The sequence below is a fragment of the Passer domesticus genome, chromosome 6, assembly GCF_036417665.1.
Source record: "Passer domesticus isolate bPasDom1 chromosome 6, bPasDom1.hap1, whole genome shotgun sequence".
Taxonomy (NCBI): Eukaryota; Metazoa; Chordata; class Aves; order Passeriformes; family Passeridae; genus Passer; species Passer domesticus.
In genome coordinates this window covers 55471350-55482596 of record NC_087479.1, presented here as the reverse complement: position 1 = coordinate 55482596, position 11247 = coordinate 55471350, and the positions used below count along the sequence as shown (strand labels likewise).

The window sequence follows — 11247 nt, the reverse complement described above, 5'->3', positions numbered from 1 at the left end:
AAAATTATAACCTCTGTTCCAATACCCAATCCAAAATATCTCTGAAAATAGGGGTTGCATATTATTATTATTATTATTAGTTTAATTTTGTTATTATTTTCAGAGCTGAACACAGCAGAAACAGCTTATTTTCAGTGGAGATGGTCAAGCTTATAACCTATGTATTTGGTTATTTTTCCTGTGAAATTATTTCTGCCCAAAAAAAAAATTATGTAAAAGGCCAAGTGCTTCTCCTCGCTGTCACAATTAGAAATTTGGTATCTGCCTTCTGAGTTTCCCATTGACTAAACTTCACGTTACAACTGATTCTGTGCAGCAAGTGCAGCACAGGAAATGAAAAATGAAACCGCAGAGCCAACTTCTAACAGGTTAATCGTTGTCTAGTGCAGAACAAGCTCCTTTCAGGCCAGTTACCACTAGATGGGAAACCACCTGCATCAGAAGAATCCACCACTAGATGGGAAACCACCTGCATCAGAAGAATCCCAGATGAGCTTGTGAGAGCTCGGTGGTATCCCAGTCATTTCAGCCAGAAACCTGAAGCCTGTGTGGTCTGCTGCAAAATCCCAGGGCAGGTGGGTGAGTAAAACCAGTACAAATGGGGTCTGCTTTGTTCCTTTTGAAATGGGTAGCTCCTCTGTACACTGAGTTACACTGGGAGGTGTAAAACACTGAAAGATGACCTGAACTAAACTCACAGGGACTTCAAAAACACACCAAGCCAAAGCTTAAACTGGTCTGGGCCAAAAATGATTAATTTTTTCCAGCATAAAAAAACCCCAAAACTCCAGAAAGAACAAATAGCTTTCTTTTGTATGGCTGATGGCTCATCCCTCTGATCTTCAGTGTTTGAAAATCAAGTGAGGACACACTTAGGGGATCTTGACTTCTCACAAAAATCTTGTGCTGATAAAAACATTAGAGTGATTCAGTGAGAAATGTAAACCTGTGTTTGGTTGAATGTGTTAAGTAGGTTTTGCCATTCCCATCTCTTTTATAAATGCTGTTAAACTGACTAAGTGTTGTGACTAAAGTAGGTTTAAGCCCACATAGCTCTATTATTTACATTTTCCTTCTCCTGAACATCATCTCTAAATGCAGACTCCTAAATTTGAATGCTGGGTGAACTTTGCCAGTATTACTCACATTGCAAAGGGCAGAAAGACAAGAATGTAGCAAGAAAAACAATTTACTATAGGCTGTAAAAAATATGCATGTTCAGCTAGACTATGCTGTAGCTTATTAAAGGGAAAAGTACTGTAATTTTTTTTTGAGACATGTACAAAGAAAAACCTCCAACAGACCTCCCAAAAACCTTCCTAATTCCATTGCTGAATTCAGGCCATTTGACAATCTTGGACCTTTTATGAACACTTAAATTCAAATGCTCTTTATTAAACAATAAACAAGAACTAGCAAATGAAAAAAGACTCATAATCCACTTTCATTCAAGCACAGCTGGCATTTTAAGTGAGAGAAAACTCCATAAGATAGAGGAGAAAGAGAATGTTGGAGCTATTGTTTTTAAAAGATTCACAGGAATGACCCATACACGGGCTACATACGCTGAGATTCCTACAATGGGACAATGGCAGTAAAGCTATAAATGATGGCAGTTTAATTAATTTTAATGAATTCCTGTTGGCACCATTTTATGAGAAATGTATCTCTTCAGACAAACAAGGTATTTTTATGATCCCACAAATATAATTGCTCGTAGTAATTGCTTTGGCATAGCCAGCATAGATTCCCATGTGTCTTCTAAGTCCCACACCATATTCCAATCCAGTGAAAAGGATTGCAAATTAGTCAATGGGATTGCACTGATAATGGGACATTTGCCAGACTTCTGATTTTGTTCTTTATGGCCAAGCAGGACCAAATGTAGGAGGAAGGCAAAAGTTACCCATTTGCTTTTTGACTGTCATAAACATTTAGGAATGAAACCAGAAATAGTTCCTTGCTGATCCTATAGCACCTGCAGAGCCCTACCTAGACCTGTTCTCCTTTCTGCCTGTGTGAAGATGGGGTATTAAAAAGTCTCATATTTCAGGGAATTAACAGGTGGGGATCTCTACCAGCACCAGGAACGCTGGACCAAAGGAGGAATTGTGACATGCAGGGGCCAAGCTCCAAGGCAGGACCTGACATACGGACTGGCCAGAGAAAGAATCCTCCTCTGGATCCACGTGGGGAACAGAGGTCTAGAGCTCTGAGTCATGCTTGTAGCATGTGCATCACAAGAGTGGAAATTGCCATCCACTTACGCTTCCCTGCTGAATACATTTTAGATTTTACATTGCCAAGTGGTTTTGTTTCATCCATCCCACCTGGCAGCAGCCCTGTGACATGGCTTAATTCCCTCCCAAGCCATATTCCACAGATGCCTGGTCTCCCGTTGACAGCCACCACGTTTGTGGCTGTTTGTGGCTAAGATGTGATTTGCAGCATTAGCAACAAGTCTCCAAGGGGCTGGGCTGAGAGGGGCAGAGCCTCACCCAAGGCCCACGAAAGCACCAGCAGGGCACTGTGACAACACCCCTGAGCCAGCCCGAGGCAGTGACCTGGTGTCCTGAGCCACTCTCTGATGGCAAACTGTCTGCAACGGGCAATTGAGCTTTTTGATGTTTCATTTCTCCCCTTTATTAGATTGTATCACTCCAGATTGTTCAAATACAGGGTATTATTTTTGAACAGCTTTCTTTCCTCCCTGAACATCCACAGACCAAAGTTCTTTACATTTGGCTATTTCAAATATGAAGGACAAAGCTTCAGCCAATGTATGCCATTAAATTTCCAGAAGACATCATAAATTATTTACGCATAAGTAAACATCATTTCTTCTAAGTGTAATACATTTATTTTGTGGGTTTGACTTAATATTTCTGTAGCCATTTCAGTCACTCACTGACCATTTAATTCCTTTTAGACAACACATCCGGTAGCCATGTATTTTTTAGGTTTCTCTTTCCATGGAGACCCTTGGACTGCAAAGGATCAGAAGGGTTCTTCCCTTATGGATATGACATTCCAATGTCAGTGAAAGAAGTTTCATCTGCCTTCACTTCTGCATGACAGTGTTCAACAGTGTTGCAGAGCCAGACAATGCAAGTTTGTGGAACATCGTTTCTCTCCTTCACAAACAGCTTTCCAACCACCAAAATCAGCCCTCCCATGTTTTTAAAACCCTCTGTAAACCTGCTCAACGTGTCTTCAGGAATCTCTTTCCTCCATGTTTCTGCTGAAGGAGTATTTCAGGCAAATCACAAGGTCAGGCTCCTTGAAAAAGTGTCTACATTTTTTCCTTTCTCATTAGTTTGAGGAATAATGATGCTTCTGGAATTTGTCCTCCTCCTAATGCATAAGAGAACTTAAAGAAGACCAAGACATAAAACTGTAATAAGCCAGGTTCTCAAAATGTGGTTCTAACAATGTGTTTATGGTGAAGCAGGTTAATGCAGTCCCAAACTGTGCTCCAATCATTCTCCACCTGACTCAGGGATTCTGGCTGTAACACATCAAATGATGCCATAATCCATGTGGGTTTAGGTTTCCAGTGTCCTTGACTACCTGCCCCACAACCAAGGTCTCCTCAGGAAGGAAATACACTGCAGATATAACTCCTAGCTCTGCTAAGAAATTACATTCTGTTCTGTCTGTTCTTAGTGTCAGAGTAATTTGCTTTTTAACTTGTATTTCAGAAACTGTCAAGTGCTTATTAACAATAACTTCTGTATGTGTGTGTGTTTTTAACAGAGGTAAACGGGGTCTCAAAAATTCAATGTCTGCACATACATTGCAAAAAAAAGAAGCAAGCCAGTTTAGAGAACAATGTAGGCATGTGTTTTTAAACTACTGTTCGTGCAGTCTGGTCAGGGCTGTGTGACACAGTATACAGTGTTTTGTCATCCAAGGAATGTCTTTGATCAAGAGTTTATGCAAGAAGAAAAAAAAAAGCCATGAAACCCTAATCCGTTCCCACAGTCCAGTAAACGTGAGCTGGACAAACAGTGGACAATAGCAGCAAAGCTTGCTGCTGGAACAATGGCTGCAACTAAAAAAATTAAAGGGTTGCTGACTCACAGTTCCTACTATCAAGAAAGATTCCACATATTATTCCCCAGAATCCTGAAGATGCTGAAAGTTAAAAAGTGTTGAGATAAAGCAGCAAAATAGGGAGTTAAAATCAAAAATGGAACAGTGGCAAATGCTGAGCTGATTCTGTCTGATGCACAGTCAGGATGCAGGGACTGAATAACCAACCTCCTTTCTGCTGAACATTTTGCTAAAATAAAACTTGGTGATTTTATTAGGAACAAGTATCAGTTAAATTCTATCAGACAGGAGGCCACTATTTCAGATGTCACCCTAACAAATTCTGCACAACTTGAATTGTGTAGCTTTCTAATTTTTCCAAGGCAAAAGTTTTATGCCATTTCTTATTCCTATTCAGAAATCTCCCCAAAACCAGATACACAGAATGCTGCACTAGTGCTCAATTGGTTATGGTTACAGAATAGGATAAAATAATTTAAAACATTGTGCAGCAAGCTGCTTTGGAATCAAGTGAAATAATGTCTGAGTTTTTTTCACTTGTCATATATTCCATGGATTTAAGAAATCTTCCACATTTCAGAGGAGCTTAGTGACCATGTCTCCTTCCACACAGTAGTGCAGCATTTGATAAGTAGTACCACAGAATTCTAGCATGAAAAATGCTAAAAAAATATAATGACCACACTTAGGGAATAAACACTCCAGTGACTAAGGTGGGAGCATTCCCAGTGTAACGTCAAAGAGATATTCAGGTTAGCTACAAATGAACTGACTGTGCAAGCTTACAAAATAGCACACAGAGCTTTTATTATTATTTTTATTATCACCCCAGGCTAGGCTGGTCCTGCAGTTCCAAGCCCTGGGACACACTGAAGTGCTTCAGCAGTGCTTTGTTCCAGCTGGCCTTTACACATCAGTCCCAGACACCACAACTTGCAACTGGGAACCTGCTGAACTCCTCTCACACCTCCCAAATCCCCTTTTTCCCTGGTGATACATCCACTTCTGTGGGAATGTGTACTGTCACAACTTTATCCATTAAAAAAACAACTCTGGCAGACTGTAAAATGAGAATCTTCATGGTTACTTGCCAAACTATGAAAGCTGAAGTTTTAGACTGCAATTAGACCAGAAGCCATGGTTGTAAGAAGTTGCAAAGGGCACTATTCAAAAGGCACCAAGAATAGAAAGAATCAGAAACCAATACCAGAAATATTGAGTTCTTACTCTAAAGCACTGTGGGATATTAGGGTGCAGGCAGGCTTTTGACAGATGGATTTCCCTTTATTCCAATGCAGGAAGTTGTTTCCAGCCAAAGTGTAAATAAGCATTTATAAATACGGGGTAGGTTCAAACTCTCTCTTGCATCTCTTCAAAAACCAAAACTTATACAAACGTTGAAACTGATTTACTGGAAAATTAAAACTCCAAATTGAATCTAATGTGGAAATTACCACAACCTTGTTTCAGATAAATAGATCAGGATTCAAATGAGCCAGAGTATCTCTACAGAGTTGGTTTTGAAGCAAACAATTGCACACCCAGATTCTTTTTTTTTTCTGATTTATTTCACCCATTTCTGTTGATTATAGATATTCACTCAAAGCTGGAATTTGTACTAAAGGATCACCTTAAGTACAGCTGACAAGAAATGGAAAGGAAGTTGCTTAATGAAGACAGAACAAGAACTGTGCTTGGGAACTTTACCAAATGGTATTCAAAGTTTACCTCTTGGCTGATGCCTCAAAATTCACTATTTCTTGTACTCATCACACATTGCAGAAAGGAAAATTACAACTCTTCTGGACTGCCATGACTTCAGCAGCCTAGCAGTAATGAGCTGTATATCCACCTTTTAATAAAATTCCATATTCCACAGGCTCAGCTGAGAGATGATCACAAAGAGACAAAACAAACTAGAACACAGTCCAGGCAAGTCAGAAATTGCTGAGTGAAATGTTTCAAACATCCCTCTATAACTACTGAGCTATAAGTAGGGGTGGTGAATGAGTAGAGATTATATATTCTTAAGTCTTACTTCTGCAAAATTTCAAACTTCTTGGACAATCAGTCAAGCCACAATCTCAATGTCCTGCTTTATTAATAACCAGTATCATAATGTACAACGTTGCATATTTTTCAGTATCTTTGTGACCCTAAGACAAATTAATATTCTTGATTTAACCTAGGCTATAAATCAGGCATACCCAAAACCTCAGCTGTAAATCAGGCATAAAAACACCTCTACAGAATGCTGGGAATGTTCCACTGCCACAGCACTGAATGTGACACAAACCCCCCCAAATCACTGCAGGAAACAAAAAAATGGCACTGAAGAAAGCACACAACAACTGCACATCCAACAGGATTTTGAACTGTACCTTATTTAATAAACCACATCAGGACCACACAAGGTGAAAACAGCAGATATTCAGAAAAATACAGACTCCTGGAAGAAGAGACTCCATCAATGTGTCCACACAAATGAAATTTAATTAAAGACATAATTAAAAAATTAAAGACCTAATAGATAACCCTAAACTTGGTATATCCCAGCTGGAAATCCTGGTTGATACAATATTTATAGTTCAGTATATACACATGTATTTATATAATAATTTACTATAATTTTGTTTTTTAAAAATAGAACTAAAGCAATACAAGAAAATTAGCCACCAAACCAATTTTCCAAATAACAGTCACCACCTGACTGCCAAAGACCCTTTCTCTCCTGAGCTGAACAAAAAAAATTGTGTTTGATACAGTCTCTGGAGCAGCACCTTGGCTTGTCACTCACATATCACACACTTCTATTAAACAAATGCTCCACCTGGAGCTCTCACAACCTTGCCCTTGCTTTTACAGGCATTTTTCCAAATGAGGAAACAAGTAAAAATTAATTCCTACCTCAGTGTCACTTCACTGCAAAGATATTCCCCACATAATTAGAATTATCATGAGTGTGTACGTTCTGTACTGTCTATTTTAACCACTTCACCCACACAGATATTTGTGAGCTCCTACAATCCCACATATCCACTAGATGGCTCTGACACTGCCTGTGTGTATCAAAAGTCATGTGTAGGACAGTTAAACAAACCAAAAACCTCAAATCTGACTTTGTAAGGCTGAACCGTGCCATGCAGGCAGAGCCAGGCACACTCAGTACAGCTGATAAAAGCTGGAATTCTGCAATTCCTTACTGGAATGCAAAGACATCCAGCAGCCCAAGCCAAAGCCTGTTGCAGGTACTCCTCTCAGCTAGCACAGTTAAATACAGGCAGCTGCCAGCATCCATTGGTCTGGAATGAGACTGAAGTGGTCACTTTTCAAGGCTGGCACATGAAAAGCTGGCCTGTGTAAGAGGCACCAATAAATACAGTCAATGAGATTCACAACTCCCCTGGCAGGCACGTTCATCTCACCCACCATTTAAACTGGTAACTTGTAGGGAGGGATTCGGTTTTGTGGGGTTTGCTCCCTTCCCCCTATCAGTCTGCAAAACTATTGGAAAATCCAGGTGCAAATTCCATATTCTGAGCAGGTATCCTCATCCTTCTCCTCTGCATTCTGACATCCTTTGTCATTCCATCTTCTCCCCACAAAAATGTTTCCTGCTGCGAAGTCTGCAGGTATTTGATTTTATTTTCCTTCACCCACAGCATGTACACATTGTGCAAACTGAATGATCTGCATACACAGATTTTTAAGCAACAGACATCCTTTAAACAAGGAAACTGTGCAAATGCTTGTTTTCCTTTTGAGGAATTATCAGTAAAAGACTAGGAAAGAATTAAAACAAATATTTCTATTTAACAGATTTACACACTAGTGTGTGTAATATCCTAAATAAAACTTGAAGATGATAAATGTTAAATAATATTGCAAGTCCAGTGATTTTTCACTTTCCCTTTAACATCTCTTCACTATTTTGATTTTTTTTCCATATAAAAGTAGATAGACACTTTTCCAGATCTGTTCTTTTAATGGGTTTTTTCCTTTGGTCATCCACGATTATCTTCATCTGTTGCTTTCAAAATGTTAGTGAAGATCCCTCATTACCAATTCTAAAATCAGACTGAATATTTAGCATTGAACAAACCTAAAAAGGAATACAGAGAAGTGTTTCAAAGGGTCTGTTTTTCAAGAAGAATGTTCAACAGAACTCCCAATTGCTCCATTTCTCTTCTTCTGGTCCCACTTGTAATTCAAATTGTCAAAGATTATTTCCAAATTACTTTTTAAAGAATTTTTTTTCCTTTATTTTGTATTTGTTATCGTTTGGGAAATTTTCAACTATCAAGGATTTTCACTTAATTTATCTCACTTCGAGTATTTTGCTATCATTGCAGAATGGGAACAATAACTGATTCACAAAATTTTGGAGTGGCTTTAGGAACAAAGTATCTTCAAAAATTAATTTATGTGCTAAAATTACAACTTAATCCTACAAACCTGTTTAAATTTTCCTCTGATTTTTTCCAGATCTTCTTGCAGCTTATCATAAGTGGGGTCTTCATATGGGAATTTCTGAAGCATCCCTATTAATGAATCCAGAGCCCTTATCTTTTTTCTAGAAAAAAACAAAATGAATCAAATCAAAAGAAAACCCAATGATCCTCACACAGGAGTTTTTCCAATCCATCATTATAAAAATTATACTGACATATAATAATCCAAAGTACAAAATCCAAGCCTCCATCCTTCTCTAATTCAATTTATCCCACTCAGCCCATTGTCAGGTATATTCTTAAGTAAGAAGATATTTATATTCTTGAATAAGAAATTATCCAAACTAGGAATTATTCCAAATTGGGAATTAGCCACAACTGACAGATTTAAAGCTTCCATTTCAACCTACCAGTCCAAAGCTCAAAAATATTCAAGAATCATCAAAAATACTGATTAGATGATTGGGCAAAATAAAGAAATGCAACCAAAAAGACAATTCTGGCAGACAGATTAATCAAAATGGGACAGAAAAAAAAGACAGGCAGAGAAGAATGGAAGTCACAGTGAAATGACTTTTTAACCTCACCTGTTCTTTTCATCTGTGCATTTCTGGAGCAGACAGTGCCACGTCAGTGCAAACCCAAGGTAGCAACCAATCTAAAATTAATTTAAAAGAGTCACAAGGGAAAGAAAAAAGCCCAAAGGACAACAGAGCATAGACAGTGGAACAAAAATAAAGCACTACAATGTATCTCACTCTTCAGGAAACGAAACCCTGGATACACAAACGTGTTTCCAAGCTGGAAAGGCTGGCAAGTGTAAGGTTGCCCAAGCCACCTCTCACTGGATGTGTCTAATCCTGCCTCCCTCTGGAGCTTTCCCAGTATGAGGAGAGAACAGCAAGTCTCTTTTATGGTCTGTCCAGGACCATTTTGTACAAACCATCCATTGTCATTCTCGTTCTGCAGCTGTGACAAACTGGAGTGGACATATGGGACAAGCTGAGTGCCTCCCCAGCAGTCTCCAGCCCCTGAGTTCCTGGGAATGGTTACTGATGCAGGTGTGCCAGCACACAGAGCTGGCTCCACCTGCAGAAGAGGAGCAGTGCCACCAACCCCCACAGCACCACAACTAACAAAGGGCTCACAAGACACACAGAACTGCCTCTTTATGTCTCAAGATTCCACGCTTTTCCCTATGCTGGGCCACAGCAGATGGTACTGGGGTACAGGGGGGCCTTTAACCATAAATTTGGGAAAAAATATAACCAAAGCTCCATACTGCAAATAAGCTGAGAAAACACAAGTGCAGCTACTGAACTCTCCAGCTCAAAACAGCACCTTTAAAGCAGCTTTATGGGAGCTCCTGGACACAGACAGAGCAGTGAAACACAGCAGGCCTCAGCCTGAAAACTTCTGTGTGGCTGTCCTTTTGCAGCAACACGGAGATCCCAGTGCTGAAGAGCTTCCCCGTTTACCTCCGAGCCCATCCTGGCTCCGTGGAGTGCTCCGTACCTCCTGCCCTCAGCCAGTCCAGCGTGGCTGCCCTCGGCAAGCCCCTCCTGGTAGCCCTGCCCGTGGAACCTGGGAGTGCAGAATCACAGCTCTGTTAATCTCCTGTGCAGCTCGCAGTGTCCCGGGGCAACAGGAACGTGCATCGCCTCCAAAGCTTAGAAACTCCACACAAAATCGATTTAAATTCCAGAATCACAGGCTTGTTTGGATTGGGAAAGACCTCTGAGATCATCCAGTCCAACCTCTGAATGACCATCACTGTGTCAACCAGACCAGAGCCCTGAGGGCTACATCCAGCAGTTCCTTGGACACCTCCAGAAGTGGTGACTCCAGCAGTTCCCTGGGCAGCCCCTTCCAAGGCCTGGCAACCTCTTCCTTTAAGAAATTCCTCCTTATGTCCAATTTAAACCTCTTCTGGTGCAGCTCGAGGCCACTTCCTTTTCTCTTGTCACTTGTTACCAGGGAGTAAAGTCTGGCCCCACATGGTGGGCTCCTGTCAGGGTGTTGTAGGGAGAGAGAAGGTTCTCTCTGAGCCTCCTTTTCTCCAGGCTGAGCCCCCCCAGCTGCTTCTCATCCAACTTGTGCTCCAGAGCCCGCCCCTGCTCAATTCCCTTCTCCGGACACACTCCAGCACCTCAAAGTCATTCTTGTGGTGTGGGACCCAAAGCTGACCCCAGGATGGTCACTGCGCTGCTCCTGCTGGCCACACTGCTGCTGGCACAAGCCAGGATGCCACTGTCCTTCTCGGCCACCTGGGCTCGTGTTCAGCAGCTCTGGGCCAGCACCCCCAGGCCCTTTCCCTTCTCCAGGAACTCTCCCGCTGTCCTGGAGCGCTGCAGAAGTGACCCAAGGGCAGGACCGGCCCTTGGCCTTGCTGACCCTCGCCCCGCTGGTGTCAGCCCAGCGACCCCCGTGCCCCTCTGTGCCGAGGTCGATTCCCCTGGCAGCCTGCCCCAGCGCCCGGCCATGCTCTGCCTGAAGAGCCGCTCCCTCACGTCCGGCCCAAACCTCCCCCGGCCCAGCCTCAGCCCGCTCCGCGCCGCTCGGTCTCTTCTCCCCGCCCTCCCTCCCTCCCTCCCCTGGCAGCTCCCAGAGGGAAGCAGAGGCTGCCGAGAAGCCGCCGCGGGTGCCGGTGTGCCCTCACCGCTGCTCGGCCATCACGATCCCGTCGAACAGCTCCGCCATGGCGGCGCGCGGCACGCCGGGAGCGGACGGCGCGCGGCAG

At 42.0% G+C, this 11247-nt stretch overlaps 1 protein-coding gene and 1 long non-coding RNA gene across 2 annotated transcripts; one reads left to right on the top strand and one right to left on the bottom strand.

Moving 5' to 3' along the window:
* The first annotated feature begins 2443 nt into the window (after positions 1 to 2443).
* LOC135303790 (uncharacterized) lies at positions 2444 to 5754 on the top strand. Its single transcript, XR_010365162.1, has 3 exons — positions 2444 to 2680; positions 2961 to 3270; positions 5649 to 5754. It is a non-coding gene; the product is annotated as an uncharacterized LOC135303790 (long non-coding RNA).
* A 666-nt stretch (positions 5755 to 6420) lies between these two features.
* On the bottom strand, positions 6421 to 11247 carry LTO1 (LTO1 maturation factor of ABCE1). The gene is made up of 5 exons (XM_064425956.1): positions 11167 to 11247; positions 9986 to 10091; positions 9095 to 9165; positions 8512 to 8629; positions 6421 to 8158 (listed from the first exon to the last, which is right to left on the bottom strand). Exons 1-5 carry the CDS (start codon positions 11205 to 11207, stop codon positions 8090 to 8092), a joined length of 405 nt encoding a protein of 134 aa, XP_064282026.1. The 5' UTR covers positions 11208 to 11247; the 3' UTR covers positions 6421 to 8089.

Bases quoted from the DNA above. Each gene is read 5' to 3' on its own strand.
- LTO1 (XM_064425956.1), bottom strand. From the start codon at position 11,207: ATGGCGGAGCTGTTCGACGGGATCGTGATGGCCGAGCAGCG. The intron at 10,092-11,166 runs GTGAGGGCACAC...CTGCACTCCCAG, and splicing joins ATCGTGATGGCCGAGCAGCG to GTTCCACGGGCAGGGCTACC. The intron at 8,630-9,094 runs GTGAGGTTAAAA...GTTTTTTTCTAG, and splicing joins TGCACAGATGAAAAGAACAG to AAAAAAGATAAGGGCTCTGG.